At 55.7% G+C, this 27,917-nt stretch overlaps 1 protein-coding gene across 4 annotated transcripts; it reads left to right on the forward strand.

The window, feature by feature from the left end:
• Positions 1-190: 190 nt before the first annotated feature.
• On the forward strand, positions 191-27,889 carry VPS37C (VPS37C subunit of ESCRT-I). 4 transcript variants are annotated; one of them, XM_008274427.4, is made up of 5 exons: positions 191-467; positions 19,680-19,778; positions 23,787-23,958; positions 24,635-24,717; positions 25,625-27,889. In XM_008274427.4, exons 2-5 carry the CDS (start codon positions 19,686-19,688, stop codon positions 26,354-26,356), a joined length of 1,080 nt encoding a protein of 359 aa, XP_008272649.1. In that variant the 5' UTR covers positions 191-467; positions 19,680-19,685; the 3' UTR covers positions 26,357-27,889. The 4 variants fall into 4 exon arrangements, with proteins under 4 accessions (XP_008272649.1, XP_008272650.1, XP_069920019.1 ...); XM_008274428.4 differs by lacking the exon at positions 191-467 and adding an exon at positions 817-1,072; XM_070063918.1 differs by lacking the exon at positions 191-467 and adding an exon at positions 1,120-1,374.
• Positions 27,890-27,917: the final 28 nt, after the last annotated feature.

Raw genomic sequence — 27,917 nt, forward strand, 5'->3', positions numbered from 1 at the left:
TCCTGGGAGTCCGCGCTCGGGGCGCCCTGAGAAGCCTCGTGCACGTCCAGCCAGGTCACCCAGCACACCCACGCCCGCTCGCCCGCCGGAGCCGCCGCGAGGCGTCTGCGCAGGCGCACTCGCCCCGGGACGCGCGGCGCAGGCCGGCCCAGTGGGCGTGCCCAGAGGCGGAGGGGCGTGGCCAGAGGGCTGCGGGGGCGGGGCCGGGCGCCCAGCGCGCGCGGGGCCAGGGTCTCGTGGGCCGTCCCGTGGGTGTGGCTCGTGTGGGACGGGGACGGTGTCTCGGGGTAACCCAGAGGCCCGCGAGGAGGCCGCCCTGCGCGGCCGCGGGATAGCGACGGGGGCCGGCAGCGGCGCCCGGACGTTGGCGGGGGGGTCACATCCGGCGGGGGGGGCGGGCCTCGTGGATTCCGGAAGTGTGGGCGCGGCTGTGGCTTAACCCGCGGTGGCGGCGGCGGCCCCGGCAGGTGAGCGGGGCCTGGGGAGGGTCCCTTCCCGGCCACGCGGGCGGGGCCGAGGGCGGGGGGCGGGGGTGGCGCCGGCGCCGGCGCCGGCTCCCGGCTCGCCCCCGCTCGCCCGCCTCGTCCTGGCAGAGGCCGGTGATTGGGCGCGAGGGCCGCGTGACTCGCGCCGGGGCTGGCACCCCTACCCTTGGCGATGGGAGGGAGGGGAGAGCTCGAGGGGCCGCCCCGGCCCCTCCCGCGGGTCGCGCCCCACCCCTCTCCGGCCCCTGCTTCTCTGCAGCCCCTGGTTCCTGGAAGTGAGCATCTTGCAGTTACGGTGCTGGTGACCTTAGAGCCAGTCTGCCCATTGTACAGATGGAGAGACTGAGGCCGGCGGGGTCCGACTCGCCACAGGCCGGTGGCAGAGTGGGGTGGAGGGCACTCATGTTTGATTTCCCGGCCTGTGTGTTTTTCTCAGGCCAGGAGAGGATGGAGCTTCCAGCCTTGACTCTGCCCTTGTCCTTTGTTCTGGAGCCAGACCGGGTCAGCCCTTACGCCTGGGCCTTCAGGGTTCAAGGGGAAGTGGTGTCTGCCTGTCTTCGTTCCGTTTCCTCCTCACATCTGGCCAGGTGCTTTCCCACTGTGGCTGGGGAGAAGGGGGCGGGGGCCGGGTGTCAGGGCCCGCCCAGCTGGCCTCCACGCCCCGCACTGCGGGCTCGCCTTCTCAGCGACACCTGTCACCCTCCTGGGAATGCCCGTCTTCGTCCCAGCACACTTCAGGGACCCGGCCCCTCCTCCTCTGCACTGTCCCAGTTCTGTCTGCCTCAGACCCTGGCCACTGCCTTCCCTGGTTCCGTGCCTCTTGCCCAGGAGTGCTGTTTTCCTACGGGGGCACCGGGTCTGCGACTCGGGCCCAGAGCTGGAAGTGGAGGTGACCCCGGACTTGGGGAGGAAAGACTTTGGCTGGTTCCAAGCTGGGGCTCTGGCTGGTGGGTGGGTCTGAGGACCGCCTGTTGTTGGGGTGCAGGACTGGATGCTGAGGGAGTGTTTGCTCTTGGTGGCCGCAGCGCCCAGGATTTTTCCTAGATTATCCTGGAACTCTGGCCCTGTGCCTGTGTGATCCATTAGTCAGAAAATGCTCCTTGCTGACTCCTTCCTCCTGGCAGCCTCTGGTGGCTGCTTGGCAGGTGCAGTCGCGATAACTCTGATGTGTTGCTGGGTGGGGGCCACACTGGATTCTGCAACACTTCCAGGTGGGTGGTGAGCCCCTTTTACAGGTGCGGTGAGCCCCGAGATGTTAGGGAACCTGGCCAGTGTCACACAGCCTATGAGCGCCTGCGTTGCAGTTTCTAACCCATCAGTCTCACCTCCACGGTAAATGTGATTTTTACAGCAAGATTTATTTGCTTTGAAAGTCAGAGTTACAGGGAGGGAAAGATTTTCCGTCCACTGATTCTCTTCTCAGATGGCCACAACAGCCAGGGCTGGGCCAGGCCAAAGCCAGGAGTACAGGGGCTTCGTCTGGGTCTTCCAGGTGGGTGGCAGGGGTTCCAAGCATTTGGGCCATCTTCAGCTGCTTTCCCAGGGACATTAAAGGGAGCTGGATCAGAAGTGGAGCAGCCAAAAGTTGAACTGGCGTGCATACAGGATGCAGGGTTACAGGCTGCGGCTTAAGCTGCTGCACCACAACACTGGCCCCATAAATGTGATTGTTTAAAAAAAAAAGTCTATTAATTTATTTTTATTTGAGAGACAGATCTACAGAGAGGAAGAGAGAGAGAGAGACCTTCCCATCTGTTTATTCCCAGATACTCACAACAGCTGGTGCTGGGCCAGGCCAAAGCCAGGAGCCAGGAATTCCATCAGGGTCTCCTGTGTGGGTAGCAGGGGCTCAAGGACTTGGGCCATCATCTGCTGCCTTCACCTAAAAAGGAAGCTGGATTGGAAGCAGAGGTGGGACTTGAACCCGGCACTCCGGTATGGGATGCAGGCATCCCAAGCAGTGGCTTAAACCCCAGGTCCACAGTGCCTGCCCGGAGTGTGCTGCTGACTTGCTGATTTTGCCTCTCAAAGTCCTCAGTTTCCTAAATTTGCTGGGCCTGGGGACGACTCTGTGATGCCTGCTCAGGGTACAGAGCCCTGCCCCTGGAGATTGTGTCTGGAGGGGACCCCAGGTATCGCCTTTGGCAAGTGCTGTGGGCGATCCTTGCTGTAAGGAGGTGTGGGAAGCCCTGCCCCAGGAACTCTGTTGATTTGCTGGGCTCTGGGAGCCTGGGAGAGAGGTGGTTACTAAGGATTCCTGTTTGCTTCTTGCTTTGCAGTGTGGTAATGAAGGGACGTGGGGATAAGTAGCCTTGTCATCATTTCTGGACGCCGTTGGCCAGCAGTAGTAGGGTTTTTCCAGGCTGACCTAATCCGGTCATTGGAGACCTTGTTTCAGTGTGTCCTGTGGAAATTCTGTGGCAGGTTTCCTCGCAGGATCTGTGGTTTTCAGAAGGTTCTGGTGTGTTCCTGGATGATTGCCCCATGACAAAGGAGTCTCTGTAGTGGCAACAGTCTCTTGGGTTGTGCTGACTTTAAAGTCCTGTTTACTTAGCAGGTACCCCCTCAGCTTCACTTCTTTGTTTGCTTTCATTGGTTTATGTGAGAGACTGAGCAAATTCCAAACAGGTTTGTCTTGCTTGAGTTGAGTCTGACAAGTGGGGCCCTCAGGGTTTAGGCTGGGCCGGTGAGGAACCATGCGCTTCAGATAACTCAGGTCGGGTAGGCCTAGCGCTGCAGACTGGAAGATACTGAGTCTCACTGCGGACTTACCTGGTCCTTCCTCAGCAGGATTACATGAGCTAAAGGGGGAAATCCACAGTACCCTTTTATTCCCTGGTCCAAGAAACCTTGACCTCATACTTGGTGTGACTGGAATTGTTTCAGATCTACTGAGACTTGTTTTCTGGCCCAGGGTGTGTCTGTGTTGGTTAATGTGCTGTGAGGTTGTGGGAAGAATGTGTGTCCTGCTGTTGGGTGGCATCCTCTGTGCATTTCTGTAGAGCCAGCTGGTCGGGGCTATGGATTCGGTATGGTTCGGGTGAGCCCAGGGACCGTGTTTAAAGCCTTGGTCCGCAGGCGGTGCTGCTGGAAGGTGATGGTACCTTTAGGAGGTGGGGCCTACGGTGAGGTCCTTGGGTCACTGGGGTATCAGATAGTTCCCGTTCAGCCCCCTTGGTAGTCTTGTGAGACGGTGGTTACAGTGGAAGCGAGCCTGGCCCTTCCCTCCCTCTCTGCTCTTCCGGTTTGAGATGTGACCACTTGTTCCAGTGTGCACTGCTGCTGTTGCCATAGGCCATCCGCTGTCTCCCATCCGCCATAAGGCCCTCACCAGAACCGAGTGGTTACAGGTACCACGCCCTTGACTTCCAAAACTGTGAGGTAAATGAACATCTTTTCTTTCTAAGTCACCCATGTTAGGTATTTCATTATGAGAACTAGAAGCTGACTAATTCAGTGGGTAGTGTTGTCCAAGCCTTGTGTCCTGTCTGATTTTCTGTGTACTGTTCCATCAGTTATTGAGAGAGCGGCATTGAAACTTTTGACTGTAATTGTGGGTTTGACCATTTCCCCTGGTAGTTTTGTATATTTATTTAAGAATTTAGTTCTTTATTTTCATTTTATTTGAAGGGCAGAAGGACAGAGACAAAGAAGCAGATGGAGAGAGCTCTTCCATCCAGTGGTTCACCACCAAATGCCCACAGCAGCGAAGGCTGGGCCAGGTCAAGGCCAGGGGCCTGGAATTCAATCTGGGTCTCTCCATCTGGTATGCAGGGACCCAGGGTGTGCATTAGCAGGAACCAGGCAGTTCAATGTGGAATGTGACGTCTTAAGTGGTGACGTAACTGCTGAGCCAGATGCCCACCCTCGCCTGGTAGTTTTATCAGTTGTTATTCATGTGTCTTGAAGCGCTGTTGTTAAGTGGGTAAACATTTCCCTGGATGCATTTACCTCTTATAATGAAATGCCCCTTTTGATCCCTGTAAATGTTCTTTTGCCCTGAAATCCACTTTGCCTGATACTAATATAGGAATCTAGTTCTAAAAATCAGTGTTAGTGGATTGATACAGAGAATGTATAAAGAACTCCTATAACTCAGCAACAAGGAAGCAGATAACTCAGTTCAAAACTGAGCAAAAGACTTGAGCAAATGTTGATCCAGAGAAGATGGCAGATGGGCAAAAAGCCAATGAGAAGATGCTCACCATTACTAATTATCAGCGAAAAACAAATCAAAGCCATAATATGCTAGCCAGTTACAGAGAAGCAGAGCCAGAGTGGGAGAGAGGGAGAGAGGTCCTCCATCCGCTGATTCACTCCCCAAATGGCCGCAACAGCTGGAGCTGTGCCAGTCTGGAGCCAGGAGCTTCTTCCGGGTCTCCCACATGGGTACAGAGGCCCAAGGATTTGGGCCATCTTCCACTGCCTTCCCAGGCCATAGCAGAGACACGGATCGCAAGTGGAGCAGCCGGGACTCGAACCAGCACCCATATGGGATGCCAGCACTGCAGGCGGTCACCACACTACAGTGCTGGCCCCAGGATGGCTGATTTTATTGTTGCTGTTGTTGGTTTTTGTTTGTTTTTAAATCTCAGGAAGTATTAAGTATTAGTGAGAGTGTGGAGAAATTGAAACCCTTCTGCATTTTTTTTTCTGGGAACATAAAATGCAACCACTGTGGAAAACAATATGGTAGCTCCTCAAAAAATCAAACACTGGGGCTGGCGTTGTGGTGTAGCTGATAAAGCCACCACTTGCAATGCCAGCATCCCCTGTGGGCGCCAGTTCCTGTCCTAGCTGCTCCAGTTCTGATCCAGCTCCCTGCTAGTGGACTGAGAAGAGCACTGGAAGATGGCCGAAGTGCTGGGGCCCCTTTAACCCTTGTGGAAGACCTGGGAGAAGCTCCTGGCTTCAGCCTGGCCCAGCGCTGGCCATTGTGACCATCCAGGGAGTGAATCAGTAGATGGAGAATCTCTTTCTGTGTCTCCCTCTCTCTCTGTAACTCTGACTTTCAAATAAATAAATAAATCTTAAAACGAAAATTAGACGTAGCCTACCACATGATCCAGCAGTTCCAGTTCCGGGTATATACTTAATAGAAGTGAAAGCAGGGTCTGACATTGTGGCTTGGCGAGTTCAGCCACATCTCCCACAGCAGAGCGCCAGTTCAGGTCCCAGCTGCTCTACTTCTGATCTGACTTCCTGCTACTGCTCCTGGGAAGGCAGCAGAGGACCGCCCAACTCCCTGGACACTTGCCACCCACGTGGGAGACTAGGATGCAGTTCCTGGCTTCTGACTTCAGCCTGGCCCAGCCTTGGCTGTTGTGACCATTTGGAAAGTGAACCTGCAGATGGAAGATTCCCCCCTCTCTGTGTCTTTCTCTCTCTCTCTCTCTCTCTCTCTCTCTCTCTCTCTCTCTCACTCTGCCTTTTAAATAAATAAATAATCTTAAAAAAAATAAGAACTTAAACAGATATTTGCATACCTGTTTTAATTGCAGCATTATTTACCATAGCCAATAACTGTGCATTATCTAACAGATAAATATACAATGTATAGTATATCCATTAATAAAATATTATTCAGTCTTTAAAAAGGAAGGAAAATTTGACACGAGCCACATGAGTGAACCTTAAAGGAATTATGTTAAGTGAAATAAGCCAGTCACAAAATAAAAATATTATGTGATTCTTCTTAAAAAAAAAAAGCTCTTTTAATGTGATTATTGATATGGTTGGGTTTATATCTACCATCTTGTTATTTAGCTTCAGTCTGTCCTGTGTTGTTTATTCTCCTTTGTCTTTTCTTTTTCCTAATTTCTTTGGGATTGAGTAATTTCTGTGATTCCCTTCTGTTTCCTTTGTTGGTTTGTTACCCCCCACCCCACCCCCGGCAGCCCCTCTTTCGGTGGTTGCTTTAAGGTAGATCATATGGACCTCTAGTTCATCACAGTCTATCCTCAGATACTCCATCACTATAGAGTGTGTGAGTGAGACTCTGGTGATAGTCGGCTGATTTCCTCCCTCTGGCCTGTTGTATGTACTGTAGTCACATGTTTCAGTTCTACCGATGTTGAGTGTTCCACAATGGATTGTTACTATGTGTTTGCTTTAAGTAGTTACTTTCAAGGAGACCAAAGAGAAAAGGAAGGTCTTTTGTATTTGCTCACTTGTCTGTCATTTCTGGTGCTCTCCATTCATTGCTCCAGTTGAGATTTCCCCTCCTTCCTGGTCCTCTGTCTTGAGGACTTCCTTTGAACACTTTTTGCAGTGTTGGTCTGGTGGGGAGTCCTTCCAGCTTTTGGACGTATGAGAAGGTACTTGATTTTGGCTTTGTGTTTGAAAGATATTTTTCCTGTGTATGGAATTTTAAGTTGACTGTTCTTTCACTGGTTCATAAATGTTGTCCAATGTATTCTACCTGTGTTGTTTCAGGTGCATAACCTGCTGTTATTCTGTTTTTGTTCATTTATTCTGTTTATCACTGGGTTTAACTTAATTATGATGTCTTTTAGTGTCGTTTTCTTCATGTTTCTTAGGTTGGAGTTAATTGAGTGTTTTCAGACCTGTGGGTTTATAGCTTTTATCAGATTTGGGAAATTTTCAGCCAGGAATCCTTCATCTGTTTTTACATTTCCTGGTCTGTCTCCTCTCCCTCAGAGACTCGAGTTTCATGTGTATAAGGATGCTTGAAGATGTTCCACAGTTCTCTGATGAATTTTCCCTCGTCGTTTTTCCTTTTAATGGTTTCTTTTAGTTTATTCTACTGCTGTCTTTACATTCACTGATCTTTTCTTCTGCAGTGTCTAATCTGCTAGTATTCTCACCCACTATACTATATTGTAGTTTTTACCTCTGGGAGTTTTTTTGTTTGTTTGTTTTGTTTGTTTAAGATTTTATTTATTTGAAAGGCAAAGTGACAGGGAGAGAGGGAGAGACAGAGAAATATTCCATCTGTTGGTTCACTTCCCAGATGACCACAGCAGCCAGGACTGGGCCAAGCCAACCAGGAGCCAGGACCTCCAGCCTGCTCTTCCTGTGGGTGACAGGGGCCGTCGTCTGTCATCTTTTCAGGTTCAGTAACAGGAAAGGATTGGAAGCAGAGTAGCTGGCACCGCAGTGTGGGGTGTTGATGCTGGTGTGGCAAGCAGTGATTTAACTCGCTTTACCACGGTGCTGGCCCCGTCACCTCTAGGAGGTTTGACTTGGGTCTTTTTTATGTCTCTATATCCATGTCTTTGTTTACCGTGTCCTGTCTTTCTTTAGGCTTCTTGAACATACGTGGTTGTAGTAACTGCCCTCATGACCTATTATCTGTGTAATTTCTGGCATTGTTTCTGTTCATTGTTTTCCTCACTGTGCTGCATGTTGTCTTGCTTCTTTGTATTTCCATTAATTTTTTATTGGATTTCAGTTGTTATTTTCACCTTGTTGGGCACTGGATATTTTTGTATTTCTGTAAATATTCTTAGCTCTGCTTTTGGACAGTTAAGTTACTTGGAAATAGTTTGATCTTGTAAAGGCTGCTCTTCAACTGTTTGCTGGGGTCAGAATAGCCGTTAGACCAGGGCTAGTTCTTCCCCTCTCCAGAGGCAGGGTCCTCCAGTGTATCCATGTCCTGAGCGTCCTGAGGTTTTCCCTCTGTGGCTGGTGGGGACCCCAGCTGTTCCCGGCTCAGCTGGAGATCAAGGGTTGTTCCCTCTGCTGCTGGTCCCTGAAAACTGGAGGGGACCCTGGGTGGGTTTTTAGGGTTCTCTTTCTTTATTAGAAAATAATATTTACTAAATTTATTTATTTAGTTGAGGTGAGAGAGAGAGATCTTTCATCCACTGGTTCAGTCCCCAGATGCCATGACTCCGTCTGGTCAGGTTTGAGGGTGGCGGGGACCCACGTACTTGAGCTGTCACTGCTGCTTCCCAGGGAGTGCATTAGCAGGACTCGAACCCGTGCACTGTGAGACAGACTGTGAGTATCCCAAGCAGCAGCTTAACTCCCCGCTGGGGTTCTCACTCTGTGTAACTCCTCCCCATATTCTGCCCAGCGAGCTCTGGCTGCTTTGGCCTCCCTGGCCTGCGTCGTCCCTCTCCCCAGCTCCCGGGGTGGCCGGGGCCTCTCTGGTCAGCAAGCTGGGGCAGCGTTAGTGCTCACCTTGTTCCCACTCAAGGTCACTCTTCTGGGCTGCCTGATGCCCAGTGTTTGAAAACTGTTGTTTTATTTCTTTCGTCTGGCTTTTTAGTTACTTGAGGTGGGAGAATAACTCTTTCAAGTTCTTTGATATTGGCTGAAAGTAAGCTCTCACTGGGTGCCTGGTGTGTGCTCAGCATTGACCTGGGTGCTGGGGGGCAGAGATGAACCAGACAGGGGCTGTGCCTGGAGCACTCCCATTCCTGCTGAGGGCACCTGCTGGTTCCTGCATATGGTGCCTCCAGCGTACTGCTGGAAGGCGGCCTGAGCTCTGTGGGAGGCGCTGGCAGTTGAGGGATGGGCGGGTGCTTTGTAGATGTAGGACAGTCCCCCAGGCAGCGGGAAGGGTGGGAACAAAGGTAGGGCGCTGTGCACAGGGATCCTTGGCGCAGGGACCCCGGTCCTGCGGGTCTGTGTCGTGACTGGAAGTACAATTCGTGTTCTGAGCTCAGTAGAGCAGAAAGAGCTGGGAGAGCCGAGCAGCCCGGGGTGTGGAGGGAGAGCTTGCCAGTGAGGAAGGTTGGGGTCAGCTGAAACAGGGCCTTGTTTGCCAAGCCAAGCAGCACTGGATTTTGGACTTCATGCCAGAGCCCCGGGGAGCCACAGGCGGTGTGCAGCAGGGCTGAGGGAGCTCTGACTGTTTTCCAGGGGCTCCTGTGGAAGAGGGTGTGAGAGCCAGCAGGCAGCTGCCACAGAGGCTCAGGGTCGACCTCGGCACAAGGACCGCAGTGAGCCTGGCACTCAGTCAGCTGCTGCTGCAGCATTGCCACCTTTGGCCTGTGTGCTTATGGCCTTGGTGGACTCCCGTGTGAGTCAGGGGTAGATATGAGGAGCTTCTGGCTCGGTTTCTCGGGGTGCTTCAAGCTGTCTGCTTGTTTATGATCCCATGGAGTCATAAAGCACATGGACCTAGAGGTTCCTAAGGTCAGGCCTATCACAGGCAGCCACCCACCTTACACCCACCAAGGCTGGCCAGAAGTCAGTGAGAACAGTGTCTCGCCTTCTGGGACTTTGGACAGACGCACCTGTGAGGTGTTTGTCCCGTGTGTCTTTGCCTTGCCCTTCGTCTTGATCCTTCCTAAGGGATGAGGGAATCTGCTCAGCTTGCGCAGTGCAGATTAGACGTGTGAGGACGGGAGGCTGCCAGCTACAGACCGAAACCCTCTCCGAGCCATCTGAACGGTGGGGAGAACCAAGGAACGCTTGGAAGCCTGGTGTGAAGTCCTGGAGGCTGTTTGTCTTTTCAAGTCAGAGCTGCTCGCTGGAGAAGGAAGAGGCCTCACCGGGTGGCTGGGTTGTACTGGCAGGAGGCCTGCTTGTTCAGTCCCTAGTTCTTGGCCCTCTCACTGATCAAAGTGTATCCGGCTGCTAGGTCGCTCGGTTGTGGATGCCTTCTCCGGAGCGACCTTGCATTTTCTGTCCTCAGAGTCCACATAGGAAGTGCTTGCAAGGCAGGAGGTAAGAAGGGGCTGGGTGCATGAGCCCGGCCACAGTCACAAAGATCACCCCCCCCCCCCTTGGGCACCAACTCAGTTCCTGTTCACCAGAGGCTCGTCTCAGAGGAGAAACTGAGGCCTGGAGAGGTTAGGTTACCCAGGAAGTGACTGAGCGTGCAGGGCCAGCTGCCTGACAGACGCCAGGCCTCTCGTTGTTGGTCTCCCAGCCGAGCTGAGCTCCAGGGAGGCACAGCGGCTCCTGGTGCCCCTGGGTAGTCGGGGCCCCTGTGTGCCTGGCTGAGGCCTGGTGAAGGAGACCAACCACCATGCCGGTGTTTGCTGGGCGGCGTATACTTAATCTGACAGAACTACTCTTTAGGAAGCAGCTGACAGCTCAGTAGTGACAACCGTCTGTTAAGTTTGTCCCCAGAGCTGGGCACTGCGTTTTGTGGACGTGGCCTTGATCGAGAGGTGGCCTTGTCTAGTGGTGGAGAGCGTGGGCCCCAGGCTGGGCCACCTTGGTTGAAACTTAGGCTCTGGTGTGTCCTCCTCGTGAGACTGGGTGTGCAGGAAACTTCTCTTAAGCCCGGTTTTCTGCTCCGCTAATGGAGAAAGCCAGGGGCAAACAGTGGTCTGGGCTTGCAGTGAGGACTGCGTGAATTTCTGCATACGAAGTGCCTGGAACAGTGCCCTGTGCCTGGAGAGCACTCTGCCCATCGGCTGCGAGCGCTGTGCTTGCTTCTGTTTGCTGATGGGATGGGGAGGCCCCGGAGCCGATCCCAGCAGGAGGTGGGAAAGCCTGGTTTGACCCCTCTTCGCTGCTGCAGAACCCCTCCCCAGCTTCCTCTGCTGAGCGGTCACAGCTGACGAGGAGCAGGAATGGTGGCATGTGGATGGCAAGGGTTGGGTCGCCGGAGGTGACGGGTTAGGACAGGGGTTTTCAGATGTTCTGGGAGCGGGTCTCAGGTTCCCTCTTGAGGTGGAGGGGAAACTGAGCTGGGAGAGTACGGTCCCTGTCCCCTGCTCCTCCCACTGACCCCTTCGCCAGAGCATCTTCTGTGTTCTGTTCTGTGCAGTGGGGGATGGGATAATATGTCTGGGTGGGGAGGAAGGAAACCTCTTTTCCAAGACAGATTTGAAAAATGACAGGAGCAGGCAGGGCAGGGCACAGCAGGCATGAAGGGACAGGGGTATCCCATCCTGACGGTTAGGAGGTGGGGCGGGAGGGGATTGGCAAGCCTCAGGGGAGGCAGAAGAGGCTGGAGGCCTCTTTAAGAAATACTCACCCTGGAGCTGGTGGTGTGTTGCCGCAGGTTCAGCCACTGCCTACAATGCTGGCATCTTGTAGGAGTGCCAGTTGGAGTCCCAGCTGCTCCGCCTCCAATCCAGCTCCCTGCTAATGCACCTGGGAAAGCAGCAGAAGATGGCCCAAGTGCTTGGGCGCCTCCACCTATGTGGAGTTCCAGGCTCTTGGCTTTGGGCTGGCCCAGGCCTGGCTGTTGTGGCCAATTGAGGAATGAATCTACAGGTGGAAGATTCTCTCTGTGTCTCTGTCTCTCTCTCTTTGACTCCACCCCTTATATAAATAAATAAATCTTTTTAAAAATTTATTTATTTGACAGATAGTGAGAGAGAGAGAGAGAAAGGTCTTCCTTCTGTTGGTTCACCCCTCAAATGGCTGCCACGGCCAGAGCTACGTTGATGCAAAGCCAGGAGCCAGGTGCTTCTCCTGGTCTCACATGCGGGTTCAGGGCCCAAGCACTTGGGCCATCCCCCACTGCCCTCCTGGGCCACAGCAGAGAGCTGGACTGGAAGAGGGGCAACCAGGACTAGAACCCGGCACCCATATCGGATGCCGGCATTGCAGGCGGAGGATTAACCAAGTGAGCCACGGCCATGGCCCCATAAATAAATAAATCTTTAAAAAATATATAAAGGAAATCCTCATGCCCAAGTGCCACAGGACAGCTGTGGGCATGCCACTTTGGAGCTTGCAGAAGGGCAAGGAGACGTGCTTAAGAGACTCAGGGTGCTGATGAGACGCGGCCTAGATTTGATGTCAGAGCGAGGGGACCTGAGCTGGCCTGGAGGACTGGAAGTGAAAGTGGGAAGCTGAGGCCATTGAGGCTGGGAGGGGCGTCTGGCTATGGGCTTTGAAAACAACGAGTGAGGAAGAGTGGGAATGCAGGCATTTGGAGTGCAGGTGAGGGGCTCCTCAGGTTTGGGAAGGGACCCTTGAGCGAACGGACTGGGTGGTCAGAGGAAGTGAGGCTCCAGGGGCTGCCAGGGGCTCAGGCCTGCCCTCTGCTGCCGGAGCACCCAGCAGCCAGAAGGGCGGCCATGCCGCTGAGAAGCCAAGTCTGCCACTCCCGAGAGCGCCTGCGTCTGGCACAGTGAATGGGCGTTGCTGCTGGGTCTTCTCACTTGGGGGCACTGGGGCCAGAGGGAGGGTCCCAGGGGACCCGAGGAGCTCGGGGATGTGCTGGCACGGGCCTTCCTGCGGCCGTCTGGTAAGAGGCCGGGCGCCCCGTAGCTGTGCGTCCGCTCTTGTTTGCAGACCTTTATTCTCATTGGTTTGGAGTCTGCTTCAGAAAACTGCTCACTTTCCTTCTGTCTGGGACCAGCTCTCTCTTAGTCCTCTGAGGCGTGCCTCGTGGACTGCCTGGCAAGGCTGCCAGGTGGCGTTTTATGACCAGGAGGGTGAGGGGGTGGGAGTTAATACTGCCTGGAGCCTGCACTGGCAGACCTGTGGCTTGATGGGCTCTCTGGACTCATAGAGACTGTCTTTTCTTTCTTAATGAATCTTTACAACCATGGTAGTAGTAGCCCCGTTTTACAGGTGAGAAACAGAATGAAAAGAGCTGAGTATTGGCCGGTGCCGTGGCTCAATAGGCTAATCCTCCACCTAGTGGCGCCGGCACACCGGGTTCTAGTGCCGGTCAGGGCACCGGATTCTGTCCCGGTTGCCCCTCTTCCAGGCCAGCTCTCTGCTGTGGCCCAGGAGTGCAGTGGAGGATGGCCCAAGTGCTTGGGCCCTGCACCCGCATGGGAGACCAGGAGAAGCACCTGGCTCCTGCCTTCGGATCAGCGTGGTGCGCCGGCTGCGGCGGCCATTGGAGGGTGAACCAACGGCAAAAGGAAGACCTTTCTCTCTGTCTCTTTCTCTCACTGTCCACTCTGCCTGTCAAAAAAAAAAAAAAGAAAAAAAAAAAGAAAAGAAAAAAAAAGGAGCTGAGTATTTTGCTCTGGATTCCATAGCTGGTAAAAGGTCAAGCCGGGATTTCAATCTAAGAGCATTTGGCTCTAAAGCCGTGGACGCTTGCCCTTCCCGCTGGCTTTGCTATTTAGCGCGCTGGACGGCGGGGAAGGATCTGCAGCCCCGGCCCTAGCAATTCCTTGGGAAGACTGGGAAGCACAGAGTCCCCTTCTGTCTCCTGCCCTCCGGCTCAGCACACTGGAGGAGCTTTGGCTCAGGGAGAGCAGCAGGGGGATTTTACTTGTTTGTTTAACCTCTCACGGGAAGTCAGGAGACTTAAAGCATTTTGGAGAAGGACAGCTAGATGAAGTCGGCCAGTGCTCCCTCAGGAAGCAGCAGGGTTCTGAGCAGTGTTTCTGAGACAACAGCAGGGTGAGGGGTGGAATGGGGCCACTTCCCTGTGTAACACGTGCAGATTGAACTTTGCAGGTTGCCATGGCTACGGCTTCTTCCAATACCATAGTTAGATGTGGGAAATTTGCAAATAACTGAGGGACTTTATAATACTCCATGCAGTGGGATTTCAGACTTGGAAGTTGCTGGCAAGTAGGCATTGGCTGGTAACAGGGCTAGAGCTGGCAGAGGCTGGAGCCTGCCCTGCCCGCTCCAGGCCTAACGATTCAGTGATATCACTCCATTTGACTCAGTGTCACACCCAGGATTTCAGGAGCCACCCTTAATCCTCAGGTTACTCCCAAGAGGCAGGCTCCCTAGTGTTCGTTCAGCACACAGCAGTCGGCTAAGCCCCCTCAGGGGTGTTTGCTCAAACGATTAACTCAGCAAGCAGCACTCTCGGGGTGCAGTTGCCATGGCGCCCCATTTTCCAGCTAAGGAACCTGAGGCGGAAGGACTCACTCAAGGTCACGTAGTTAAAGAGCTGAGACCCACATTCTGTGCTGTTCTTCCCCCCATCCTGTGGAGGGAGAGCTGGCTTTAGCCATGTTGGCAGAGCGAGGTAGGGGTCCCACAAGCCATCTCTGAACCAGTCCCCACACTGGTAGCTTGCTGTCTAGAAAATGCTGCATTGTGCTTCCTGCTTTACTTTTATCCCCAGCTTTTTCCTGCAAACGATCTCTGGTCAGTTGAGGCTAGAAAGCTTCTTCCCAAAGTCTGGACAATAAAACTAATAGTACGGGTTGATTTGGGTGCAAAAAAAAAAAAAAAATGAAACCCATGATTTTTTTTCTGAAACACATATTCTGTTCCATGCAGTCTAAGACATTTTTTTTTGCCCCCAAATAAACTCAGGCTTTTAATTCCATTTTTCCATGCACTTCTGGAAGTCTCCTCATATTTTTATCTTTGAGGTAAAAAGTTATGGCAAAGGTCCTCGCTGAGCAAGAACTACCAATATGTTCACTTCATGTGTCCCTAAGATCTGGAAGGCTGCCCTGAGTGCCCCCGCACCTCTCTGCCCCAAGGTTGTGCCATAACCACTGCTGAGTAGCCGGAAACAGAGCTACAGGTGGCCCGTAATCTGCCTTGGAGCCTGCTGTCTCCCACTAGATCTTGTTCCCCTGATCAAGGCTTGTGGGATCATTGAGTCAAGGCAGGAAGGCATGAAACGAAGTTGAGACCAGAGATCCGAGCAGCAGGGGCCAGTGGCCAGAGATCCCCGATCCCCTCCACGTGGGGTGGACTGCAAGGGCCAGGCCTCTGCCCCACTCTGGCAAGAGGTAGATATGGAGTGTGTCTGCCACCTCTCTTCTCTGCCCACTGCCTTGTCCTTCCTGTACCCTGCACATGCTGCCCACAGACGGTCCAATTACAAACTGCAGCCAGTTTTTTACAGCCTTGAGTTGGCTACTGAAATTTATACATGGGGAAGTGCAGCTGGATCTGGGTTCCCAGCCTCACTGGAGAACTGGCGGGTCTGGCAAGTTGGGCCTGCCCTCCTCCCCACAGGAAGTGTCTGGAGCCTGGACAGGACTTGTGCTGCTTTGCAGAGGGCCACACTCCCTCCTGGGGACAGCCTGGCCCTTGCAGGTGGCTGGGGTGTGACCTCTGGTGGAGGTGGGGGAAGGGGCTGGGTCAGAACCCTGGTGTGAGGAAATTGGGTATCACAGGTGAGCCCATGGATTCCCAAGTAACAGCTCAGCAACACCCCAGTTCTCTCCGGTGACCCCTGCTACTTGTGCCACTCCAAGAAGTGCTGGTTGGGCCTTTTCTGCCGCACGGGCAACTGGGAGTCAGGATGCTGCCATCCTGGATGCCTGGGCTTCAGGGCCACCTCTTAGCTGCTTGGGAGCCTTGGATGGAAGATTTTCCTGCTCTTGTCTTTTCCAGTTGATGGAAAAGACAAGAGCTTGCTGCTTTTGGCTGTCCTTGTTGGCTCTGGGGAGCAGGCAAGTGACTTGTGCAGGAAAGGCCCCAGTAACTTCCAGGGGCGGGTGGTGCTGTGATAAATGCACAGGATGGCCCTCTCTGCCCTGCCTGACCTGCTGTGTGAGGGCGTGGCTTGGGGTGGGGCTTGTGATCCCTGGGCCTTCTAAGGAACCGCACTATCCTCCTCACACCCATTGCTGGGCACAGAGGAGGCAGAGGTGGTGGAGAAGTGGAAGCACAGAGCAGGGACAGGACTGGGCCTCTGTGAGGTGGCCCCCAGGTTCCCATAAGGCCTTGGGGTAATACCCTTCCTGTTTCTGTCTGGGCTTCATTTCATCCTTGGATTAAGGGCAGGCACACCCTCTGCTTACTCACTAGTGTGGTTATAAACTAATGGGAGAGTTTGCAGAGGCTTTGATCCCGGGAGAAAGAAGCAGTGTGAGGATTTACTTACCCATGTTACAGGCGAGGAAAATTAGATCCCTAAAAAGAGAATGTTCGACCTGCAGCCATTTGGCAGCTTGGGAAATAGAGTCCTAGGCACACTCCATTCCGGAAGCAGTGGGGACAGGTGCCTCATACACAGGCCTGGGATACCTGCAGAAGCAGAGAGGCCAGAGAGCAGGGTGGGCAGTGTTGGCTGGAGGAGCCACCTTGCCTTCCCTGCACTGGCTCTCACGCAGTGTGGCGTCTCCTGGCCTCTTGGAAGCCCATCTTGTGGCAGCCCTGGTCTTCGTTTGAATCTCCCTGCAGAGCTGGCTAGAGTTCTGCTCTTTTCCTGCGAGCTGTATCCACGACGTTCTGCCTGTTGGTTCTGAGAGTGTGGTGGCCACGCTGACGCTGCCTCGCGTGCTGACGCTCCTTGTCCTGGGACTTCCCGACTAGAGCCGGCACCCTGATGTGCGAGCCCCCCTCCCTGTGGATGTCGCCCATCGCCCTGCCGAGTGGAAGCAGCAGAGCCCAGCCTGTGTGCTCCCCCACCTGTGCTGTGTCCTGGGGGACAGACCGCTTCTCCTGGGGGTCTTGCTTGTCCTCCCTGTTCCCTCAGAGGGTTGGAGGAAGGGAAAAGGAAGACAATCTATGCCCAACCAGGAGGACCCGGCTGGCTCTATTACAAGGAAGACGTTCAAAGTTGAACTTTCAAGTCTGGAGGAGGATTTAGGACTTGGCTTTAACGGGAGCTCCCGGGACTCTGATGCAGGTGTGGAGAGACCTGGACGACCTGGAAGGCACTGCCACGTCCACGCTCTTTGACCCTGGACAAGTGACCTCACCTCTCTATGCCTCTATGGGGCGATACTTTTTGTCTTCTTTTTTAAAAAGATTGGTTTATTTGAGAGGCAGAGTGACAGAGAGAGACGGGAAACAAAGATCTTCCATCCACTGTTTCACCTCCAAATGCCTGCAACAGCCGGGACTGGGCCAGACTGAAGCCAGGAGCCAGGACCTCCATCCAGGTTTCCCACATGGGAGGCAGGGGCCCAGGCACTTGGACCGTTGTGTGCTGCCTTCCCAGGCGCAGTAACTGGAAACTGTATTAGCAGAGTAGCCAGGACTCGAACTGGTGCCCTGACAGGGGATAGGAGAGTCCCGTGGAAGGCTTCCCCATCCCCACGATGCCTGCCCCGCCTTGGGGTTATAACTATGCCTACTGTGCGAGATGGTTGTGTGGTCCCCAGATCCTTCCTCAGTGCTTACTGTGGTCCAGATCCTCTGTCCTCCCGCTGGGGAAAACTGAGGCCTAAAGAGGTAACAGAGCTGAGACTCAGAACCCTGGCGGTCGGCTTGCCGAGTCTGACCTGGAAGCCCTAGGCCGGCGGTTCTCAGAAGGCGTTCCAGGAACCCACGGATGTCTGCAAGGCCGTTTCAGGTCAGAGCAGTTCTCGTCATGAGTCTAAATGCGATTTCCTTTCTCACTTGACTAGACAGTGGTATTTTGGAGCCTACACAACCCAAGATCGTGTCGTCCTTCTGACAGCTGATGAGAACGTGTGTGTGCGCATTCTTGAGTTTAAAATCTCTCCCTTCTGGTTTCTAGTGTTAGATACCTGTCTTGTCACACCGCACAGTTCAGTGGCATGGGACTCTTCTGCCAGCATTTGCTCTTGGTCCTGCACCAGGCCACTTGGCCTGAGTTACCTCAGTGACCCTTGCTTCCTGTCCTGGGACAGAGGGGTCATTGTTCGGCTCATTCTGCAGGTGAAGAACTTGAGGCTTGGGCGCTCCCACGGGTGCGAGGCCTTACCGCTGGCGAGTGGCTCTCCCTGGAGCCTGGGTCCCCGTGAGTTTCATGTCTTCCATCTGTCACTCCTGTTCGTGGCAGGCCCTTGGCCTGGTGCAGGATAGCAGTGTGCCTCCCCGGGTTCTGCTCCGTCACCGGTCTCTGCTCTGCTGTCGCTGCTGCAGTCTTTGACCAGGGTTTGGAGAGCAGCGGGGCGAGGTGTGCGCAGAGTGCAGGTTTCAGTCTGGACTCTGCCATTCGCTCGCTGTAGCCTCCCTGATCTTTCTGATCCATCCTCTGACTGCACATGCGACAGTTGCTGCTACCGGGCATTACTTGGGGAGACTGTGCAGGTGAAACTCACGTGGCAGGTGCTCGCTCAGAAACCGGTGGCCTCCATTGTGATGTGTCTGTCACGGAGCTGTCCTCTGCCTTAAATCTAACCATGGTGCAGCTGCATGGGTGTCCCTGGGAGCAGCTCCCTCCAGCAGGGTGCCACAGGTGGGATGGGCCACGCTCATTGGCGCTGAGCGTCTCCCGGGACTCAGGTGCACACGGGAGTTTGGCCATCCCTGTTGTGCTCAGCCTCAGTAGATATCAGGCAGTGGCGATGCCCCTGGTGGGACCCCTGTCCGTCTGTAGGGAGTCCTCATAGTTTGTCGTCTAAGCCAGCACACTTGGAGCATTCATAGCTGCGGGGAGTGAACTGGGACTTTCCTGGCAGGTGGGGATGCATGGTCACTCTGACAAGCTTTGAGGTTTTCCCTTCGTATTATGCAAATAGAAACTAGGTTGCTTCTGTCCACACGACACTCACTCCGGTCCTGATTCCCAGCCGCCGCCTCAGCTGTGTCAGCAGCATGGCTCCCCCGGGCTGGCAGCCAGTACTGGAGGCCTGTGGAGGACCCATGACCTCTGCAGTGCTGGGATGTTGAGAAAACAAATATGGCCCTTATAATGAGAAACCCCAACATGAAAGTGATGAAATGCACATCTTTGTGGAAAAGGTGAAAACTGGATACGGATGGGTGATCTGTCGGCAGAAGAGGAGGGCGTGCCAGTTGCTTTGTGCTTCCTCCCTTCCATCCCTGAGCTCCCCCAGGGCGTGCAGTGACCCATCCGTCACATATGTACTCAGCGGCCCCCGGCGGGGGACAGGGGGCGCACCGCTGCCACCAGCTCCCTGTCAGAGCAGACGTCCTGTCTGGGTCAGTCGATTTTCTTCCCGATTGCCCAAGAGGCCAACGAGGTGATTTCGGTTTTCTGCTTCGATGAGAGCAGACCGTTCACTTTAGTGCCACACAGAGGGCTACCTTGCTGGGGATACTTGAGGGAACCCTGAGGTTGTTGATGCACTAAATATAACAGTGACAGTTGAGCCTGTGATGTTGGAGCCAGCAGAGCCCTGTGCGTGGGGCCTGTGTATTTCTGGTTCAGACAGAAATAGACACGCACCAGAGGGCATGATGACGTCAGGACCGCATCGTCCCTGCTGCCTGGCTGCCTCCTACTGCCTCTTCCTGTCCATTCCTCGGGGAGCTCCATCTAGCACTCGGGGGAGTCATGGTTCCACCTTCCAGCTGCCAAGTGCTGTCACATCCCAGCTCCCTAGTCCCCGGGGATGCACTTACTGGGGCCTTTGCACCCCTCGGCCTCCCTGTAGAGTGGTATCATGGAGGCAGAACTCCCCATTGCTTTTCCACTGATGGTATGTGCAGGCTTGGGGCCTGCTCCCTGACTGCCGCTAACTCACTTTGGTGTCGTGTTTACAGGGAACGATGGAGACCCTGAAAGACAAGACCCTGCAGGAGCTGGAGGAGATGCAGAATGACCCAGAGGTGATCGCCCGGCTGGCCCTGGAGTCCCCTGAGGTACGGAGGGGATGTCACAGAAGGCCAGCACACGGGGCTCTGGGTTGGTTGGTGTTTGTTTGTTTTTAGGTTTATTTATTTATTTGAAAGGCAGAGTTACAAAGAAAGAGAGAGATCTTCTGTCTGCTGATTCACTCCTCAAATGGTTCTGTTGTCCGGGACTGAGCCAGACAGAGGCCAGGCACCTGGAACTCCATCTGGGTCTCCCCTGTGGGTGGCAGGGGCCCAGGGACGTGGGCTTCTTCTGCTGCCTTCCCGGAAGTATGAACAGGGAGATGGATGGAAAGAGGAGCAGCTGGGACTCCAGCACTCACGAGGGATGGCGGCGTCACAGGTGGGGGCCTCATCCACTGTGCCAGAACGCCAGCCTCCACGTAGGACGCCTGAAGGGCTCTTTTTAAGGATACTGAGGTATTGGGCTTTCTAGACAAACTCATCTCTTTTTTCTGTGGACTTCGCTTTGGTTTGTGCCCAGCCAGAGGAGCCCTGAGGCGTCAGCCCAGTCCCTGGGTCTCCTGGATCCGAGAGCAGCTCCTCTGTGAGTCTAAGGGTCCCAGTAGCCATTCTTGGGCTGCTCGTCTCCTCCTGATCCTGCTTCCTGTCAAAGTGGCACCCAGTCCACTCAGCCGCTTATCACAGAGTCCTCGTTGGAATCATCCCATCTCCTCTGCCTGTACAGAGCTTCACTCCGTAAAGGGGGGCTTTCCCTGCCCTCCCTGTCCACACCGCCTGTGGCCCCACAGCTGGGGATATCCACAGTCACCCATGAGCGCCTGCCCTGGAAACGGCTGCCTCCTGCCCCTGGGGAGAGATGACGGCACAGGTACCGCCAGCCTCGGTTGATCAGCATAAACATGGCTTCATCTTCACTGATGAACAGGCATGGCTTGTCTTGTCTGGATTCACTGTCTTAAGAATGAATAAACAGGGGACTGGTGCCGTGGAGTGCAGTGCTGGAATCCCATGTGGGCGCCGATTCGAGTCCCAGCTGCTCCACTTCCGATCCAGCTCTCTGCTGTGGCCAGGGAATGCAGTGGAAGACGGCCCAAGTCCTTGGGCCCCTGCATCCGCATGAGAGACCTGGAAGAAGTTCTTGGCTCCTGGCTTTGGATCGGCACAGCTCCGTCCATTGCAACCATCTGGAGAGTGAACCAGCGGATGGAAGAACTTTCTCTCTCTCTCTCTCTCTGCCTCTCTGTAACTCTGCCTTTCAAATAAATAAATAAATCTTTTTTTTAAAAAAAATGAATAAATAAAAATGAAGCCACTCCGTCCAGCTTCTCCTGCTTCCCCTCCCCAGAACATCCCTTGCTGTAGAGGATGCCCCGTGCGCTGTGCCCCCTGCTCCTGTCCTCACTGCGCTGTCTGCCCACCACCTGCCCTCCACCCGAGAGAGGAAGCTTCGCTGGGGTTGGAGGGGCTGAGTGCTGGGCTGTAAAGGTCTCTCGGTGGGCAGAGTGTGAGGAGAGGTCTGGGGACTCCGTGCAGCACCTCCTGCCACCCTGAGGCTGTGTCTGTCCTCAGCTGAGCTTGTTCAGCCAGGACGGGAAGCCACGCTTGTTTTGGTTACGCTCCAGGGCCAGCTGGGGATAATTAGTCTGTGAGCCACGCCGGGGCCTTGCCTTCCCTGGCACAGGTGCCGGACACAGTGCAGGGCCTCATTCCTTCCTCGTCTATACATTTGTCACAGACAACCTTGACTCTCCCGGATCTGAAATACTTGAGACCAGAAGTATTTCAGAGGTGTTGAGTTTTGCCTAGATTTTCCCAGTGAAACAACCCCAATCCAATTTTTTAAAAATTTATTTTCATTGTATTTGAAAGGCCGAGACACAGAGAGATGCACTGTGGGAGATCTTCCTTCTGCTGGTTCACTCCCCAAATATCCACACCAGCGGGGCTGAGCCAGGCTGAAGGCAAGGGCCTGGAACATTCAGATTGCCCACGCAGGTAGCAGAGACCCAATACTTGAGCCTCCCCAGGTGAGGGGAGCTGGAACAGAAGTGGAGTAGCTGGGACTCAAACTGGGTACTCCAGCAAGGGGTGCAGGTGTCCCAGGCACACCTTACTGCTGCACCAGATGCCCGCTCCCCAAATCCGAAACTTTTAAGCTTTGAGCTTTCAGAGCATTTGGGGTTGGGACTTGCAGGTCGGGGGCTCCATCTGTATTACACAGCGTTCGTTGAGTCCGCCTGAGCAGTGTTCTGCTGTTGAAGTGCTGAGCTTGGCAGAAGCAAACCTTCTGTGGTTATCAGTAGTTGACTTCCAAGTTGAACAAGCTGATAGGATCCGTGGTGAAGCACAGATGTAAGCAGAAGCAGCCTCTTGGGCAAAGGCACCTGCACTTCGTGGTGGACAGCGGTTGTGCCTGGCCAGTCGGTCTGAAATCTCCCAGGGAAGAACTGCTCCTGTGGATCTCGTGGCGATGAAGCGGGGCAGCTGCTTAGCGTTCAGAAGACCTCTGACTCAGAAGCGTGGGCTTGTGGGAGGAAACTGGAGCTGGGCTGTAGACATGCTTGGAGCACAGAGTGGTAGGGATTTGCTGGGTGTACAAGGGTGTGAGCCTTCGGGTGGGGCGGGGGCCGTGGGGAGCACCTCTGCCAGGGACAGGGGTGGGGAGCAGACTCCAGAGCTTTCTTCCTGTCCTCTTATGTACGAGCGGTGGAGGGCTTCATGGTAAACCCCAGAGGGAGGACGAGCTGAGGCCCCTGCAGAGGGGGGCAGAAATGCATAGAGCAAGGTGCCATTGTGCAGACTTGGCTGGCTAAGACCTAGGGAGAAGGCCGAGGCTGGTCTGTGAGGACCAGAGAATCTGCAGGACCCTGCAAGAGGCGGCTGAGTGGGGGGCTTCAGGCTTCCTGCTCTGTGTCACTTCTTGTGTCAGCCACACAGGTGGAACAGGGCTAGTGGCTGCGTCCCTAAGTCATGTGCTTGTCCAGTGGCTGAAGAGGATGTTTGGGGCAGCAGACCAGATAGCCCAGTTGTAGGGGCAGCTTGCCATGATGGGCCCTGCAGCCCCAGAGCTGTGCAGCCACGTGTGCGTGTGTTGGGGGGGGAGGGTAGCTGTGCCCTCCCTCTCTCCAGCCCCATGGCTGGGGATCAGCAGGAGGGCAGACCTCCCAGAAACCCCCTCTTCAGGGTGAGGGGAGTGAGTCCATCTGCCTAGTCATCTCGTGCTGACCAATCATGGTATACCGTGCAAGTGCCCTGGCTCCTGTGTGGAGGCTGGTCACCCCGAGCCAGGCCCTGAACCCTGTGGCAGGTACGGGGTCCTCTCCCCTGGTGCCAGTGGTGCTGTCCGTGGCCTGCTCTCTCAGGCTGGTGGGTCTGGCCTCCAGCCCTCCTCACGGTAAAGGACACTGCTTGGCAGATGGGCAGGGCTTCAGGTCATGGGCACCTTGGGCTGGCAGCCACGAGGGCCTGGCTGAGGGGCAGCATGCTGCTTGGCTGGAGGAAGTGGCCTCTTGCCAGTTCTTGGGCAGCCTCTCTGCAAACACACGTGTGGCCTAGAGGTGGGAAGAAGTCACTCCTGACCCCGTGTTCCGTGTTCTGGTCCCCTCAGGATCGTTTGTTAGGAGGACTCGTGGCGTGTCCAGCCCATGGTCTGGCCTGGGTCACCTCAGTCCACCTTAGCATCTCTGGACCTCTGAGTTAGGACAAGTGGATGGGACTTTTGGTGCCTTCCCTCTTAGGAGGCCGTGACTTCCTCATGGACATTGGTCCTGTCCCCTCCCTTCTCCTTCCCCAGCTCTGTACACCTCATTGTGGACCTGGTACTTGTCCATCACGTGGCCTTGGGCAGGCTGTTACCTGACCTGGGTCTCCCCCTGGGTTCGGGGTCCAGAGAGACACTTGGGACAAGGTGCCCCACTTGGGGTTTGAGCCTTGGTCCATCTGTGCTCCTGGGCTGGCCTCGTCGCGGGTTCCCCAAGGTGAGCGAGGGGCGCAGTCCGTGGATGTGAGGGAGGGTGACGGTGGTGCTCATGCTCGCCTGTCCTGCTCTTTCAGGTCCAGGACCTGCAGCTGGAGCGGGAGATGGCACTGGCCACCAACCGGAGCCTGGCCGAGCGGAACCTGGAGTTCCAGGGCCCCCTGGAGATCAGCCGTTCCAACCTCTCGGACAAATACCAGGAGCTGCGGAAGCTCGTGGAGCGGTGCCAGGAGCAGAAGGCGAAGCTGGGTAGGGGCCCTGGCCGGCTGCTCTGCTCCCCAGTGTCCCCGGTCAAGGCTGCCCCGAGGGGCGCAGCAGCGGATTGCTGCCATCTCCCAGGACGGAGGCGGGCGAGGCTTGCGGCCTTCCGGGTGGGCGGGTGGCTTATGCACGTTTTTGCACAGCAGCCACACGGGGCAGGCACTGCTGCTCTCAGCTTGCAGATGAGGAAACCAAGGCTCAGAGAGCCGGCAACTTGCTCAGGTTACACAGCCGGCAGTGGGCGGGGCTGGGATTTGAGCCAGAGCGCCTGTATCCTTGCTGTCACTCAGTTGGTGCCGATTCTGCGCTTTCCAGAGCTGAGCGGGGCTCTCCGTGCCCCAGGGCCTGTGGGCTGTGAGGGTGGCAGGGCCCACCTTGGCCTCGGCTCTCAGGCAGGGTGGGTGGCTCTCCCTCAGAGGTGGCACCGGGCCGCATCAGCCTGCTGGGCTGCGAAGCCTGCGCCCTTCCCCTTCCCAGGCTGGGGAGGTCTGGCCTGGGCTCGGTCGGGCTCCTCTCTGCTCAGGAAGGAGAGGACGGTGCTGTAAGGGAACTGGACCGAAAGGGTCCTCCAGACCCACCCAGTGGGGCTCTGCAGGAGACCCCAGGGTGTTGCCTTTCCCGAAAGGCAACATTTTGAAATACTGATCTCGGCCTTTCTTTCCAGAGACATTTGCTTCAGCGCTGCAGCCGGGCGCCCTGTTAGACCTCCTGCAGATCGAGGGCATGAAGATAGAGGAGGAGTCCGAGGTGAGACACAGCGCTGCACCGGCCGGAGCAGGGGCCGTGTCATGAGCACCCGGTGTCCGCAAAGCGTGGGGCACGGAGCGCTGAGCTGGCAAGGGCCTTGGCGGGGCCCAGTGGATACAGATAGAGTAACCTCCTTATCCACGGGGAGGCCTACCAAGACCCCCACTGGGTGCCCACAACTGCAGATGTATCGAACCCTACTTGGGCTATTTCCCCCATCCATACACACAGTGATAAAGATGAATTCATAAATTAGGCACAGGAAGAGATGAACAGTGATACCTAATAACAAAACCGACCAATTTATAGCATTCCACAAAAAGATATTGTAGTGAAGGTAACCGAAAACTTATGAACTGCTTATTTCTAGAATTTTCCAGTGTTTTCAGAATGTGATTGACTGTGGGTGACTGAAACTGCAGAGCCTCAGGGGTCTGCTCTAAGAGGAACCCCATCTCCCTGGGTGAAGCAGAAATGGGTGACAGTGGGCAGCGCAGGGAGTCCTCTCTGGACTGAGGCCAGGACCCCTGCCCCACTCCTCGCCCCCTCCCTCCGCTTTCTGCTTCCCTCTGGGCATCGCTTCACTCTCCCTGCTCCATACGCTGAGTGCATGGCCTAGCGTGCACCCATTCAGCTGGTCTCACATCCATGTAACGGCCACCTGGGCCTGGCACGATGCCAAGGGGCGGGGGACAGTGGTGACCATGACCTCGAGGCGCTGGCAGTGTAGTGGGGGAGACAGGGCAGGTAAACACATGTACGTGTGTCAGTAGGGAGAGGCCACGAAGGAGTAGGGGGTGGCTGGGGCGGGCCCGAGGCAGGAAGCCTCAGCAGGACTCCTACCTGGGGAAAGCAGGCGGCCAGCCTCCCAGCAGGCCCCGGTGTCAGCAGACCCTATGTCTTCCAGGCCATGGCTGAGAAGTTCCTGGAGGGCGAGGTGCCCTTGGAGACCTTCCTGGAGAACTTTTCCTCCATGAGGACGCTGTCCCACCTGCGCCGGGTACGCGTGGAGAAGCTGCAGGATGTGGTGAGGAAGCCCAGAGCTTCCCAGGAGCCCGGCGGTGATGCCCCTCCACCCCGACCACCACCCCCACCTCGCCCGGCCCCCCCGGCGACGCCCCCTGCGGCCGAAGAGCAGCCGCCACCGCTGTCAGTCGCTTCAGCCGTGCCTCCCTACCCTCTGCCCTACAGCCCATCGCCTGGCCTGCCTGTGGGCCCCACTGCCCAAGGAGCCCTGCAGCCAGCCCCATTCCCAGTGGTATCCCAGCCCTCCTTCTCCTACGGGGGGCCTCTGGGCCCCACTTACCCATCAGCCCAGCCGGGACCCAGGGCTGCAGCTGGCTACTCTTGGTCCCCACAGAGGAGTATACCGCCCCGGCCAGGCTATCCCATGGCCCCAGCTGGTGCCTCTGGCCCTGGCTACCCCGCGGTGGGGGGCCGGACCCCCAGTCCTGGTTATCCTCAACAGTCCCCCTACCTCCCAACAGCAGGAAAACCCCCCTACCCAACACAGCCCCAGCTTCCGGGCTTCCCAGGACAACCCCAGCCATCAGTGCCCCCTCAGCCCCCATATCCCCCAGGGCCTGCCCCTCCCTATGGGTTTCCACCTCCCCCGGGGCCCGCCTGGCCTGGCTATTGATTGCAGCCCTGGCCCTTGCCCGTCCCTACTTCCACCAGTGCCACAACCTCTGGCCCAGCCATCACTGAGATTCCAGGTTAAATTGGAAGTGGAGTCCGTGCTCCCTGTGGACTTGAGTGGACACATGCGGGCCTTGGAGGGGCCTGGCTGGGAGTGTGCAGGCCCTTAGAAGGCAGTGTGGGCAACGTGACCAGGTTGGCAGTGGCAGCAGTAACGGCACCTGCTGGCCCTCTGGCTGTGGGTCCTCCTGGGGCCCTGTTGTCTCGGTGACTGGCTTCAGCTTTTCTGGTGCTGGCCAGGCTGCAGACCCGGGACCCCTGTGGGTGTCCATGTGGCTGGGCATATGCATGCATCGTGGACCTTGAACCCAGCACAGGGTTATCTCAGTGATGGGGTGGCCTCCCGTCTCTGGCCCCTGCCCCCTCCCCACCCTGGGGTATTCGACATGGAGCCCCCTGCCCAGGGATGCCGCTCTTGATGTCTGTCTAGTCTGCTCTAGGATGGCCCCAACTCCTACTCCTTGGCCAGGGTGAGGTTGGAGCCAGAAGACGGGAGAAACAGCACTTCTTAAATCCTATGAAGCCATAATGTAACCCCGGTGGACTGATCAGCTGGTCCTGTGTGCTACTTTGCACGGCAGAACTGCAGGGAGGGGCTGGAGGCTGTGAAAGCGGACCCCACCCCTGCTTGCGCTGGTTCCAGAGTCCAAGGTGGTCCCCTGGCTGGGGAGAAAGAGAGCAGCTGGAGGCCGGAGGTTGTGGTTGTGCAGGGCTCATCTCTGCCTGCAGGGCCAGGTCCCCTCCCAGCTGCCCTCTGTTCTCTGAGGCTGACTTTTTCTGCGGTCCACCCATCCATCCTCTCCTTTAGTGCCTTGACTCTCACTCAGAAGCAGCCCCCTTCAGTCCCTCCGTCCTCCCTCTGGCTCGCTCCGTGTAATTCTCCCCGCCCCAGACCCCTCCCAAGACAGACATCAAAAGACGCCCTAACAGTAACCTCCCAAACGGTGCTTCTGGAAACACCGCCACTACCGTGGGGTCGGTCTCTGCACCTCTCTCGTGAGGATGTCCAGGGCAGGGATGGTGACCCTGCGCCACAGGCAGCCCCTACACACGGGGCTTCCGGCGTGCTCAGTAACCACGGAGACTACACTAGACCAAAGGGGGTGTGAGAGTGAAGCATTAACTCGCTTATTTCAGATGTGAACCAGGTCTCAGGGCAGACCCTGGAGCTGCTATCGGTCGGGAAGTCGTATGTGCCTTGAATTGTCCACCTCTGCCGGGCCTGGGGGTGCTGGGGGCCGAGGAGGAAACCCCGCCTTCTGGTGCCTGCCCCCTCCCCGGCCTGCGTGCCGTCGGTGGGTGTGCGTGATGCTGGGTTAGCCTGCTGGTTCCTCACCACTTGTGCTTGCTTCTCATAAGTTATTTATAAAGAGAAATCACTAATGGACTCTATTTGTTTGAGTGTTTCTGAACTGGAGGAACGATCGCCGGGATGTTTGTATAATTAATTTCCGTAATAAACTTTGAAGAGTCACATGTAGTGTCGTGGCTCGGGGTGGGTT

This window comes from Oryctolagus cuniculus, chromosome 1 (assembly GCF_964237555.1).
Source record: "Oryctolagus cuniculus chromosome 1, mOryCun1.1, whole genome shotgun sequence".
NCBI classification, from domain to species: domain Eukaryota; kingdom Metazoa; phylum Chordata; class Mammalia; order Lagomorpha; family Leporidae; genus Oryctolagus; species Oryctolagus cuniculus.

Excerpts from the sequence above, each read along its gene's own strand:
- VPS37C (XM_070063918.1), top strand. The coding sequence starts at position 1,195 with ATGCCCGTCTTCGTCCCAGCACACTTCAGGGACCCGGCCCCTCCTCCT. Across the intron at positions 23,959-24,634 it reads GGAGCAGAAGGCGAAGCTGG|AGACATTTGCTTCAGCGCTG; the intron begins GTAGGGGCCCTG and ends CTTTCTTTCCAG. Across the intron at positions 24,718-25,624 it reads AGATAGAGGAGGAGTCCGAG|GCCATGGCTGAGAAGTTCCT; the intron begins GTGAGACACAGC and ends TATGTCTTCCAG.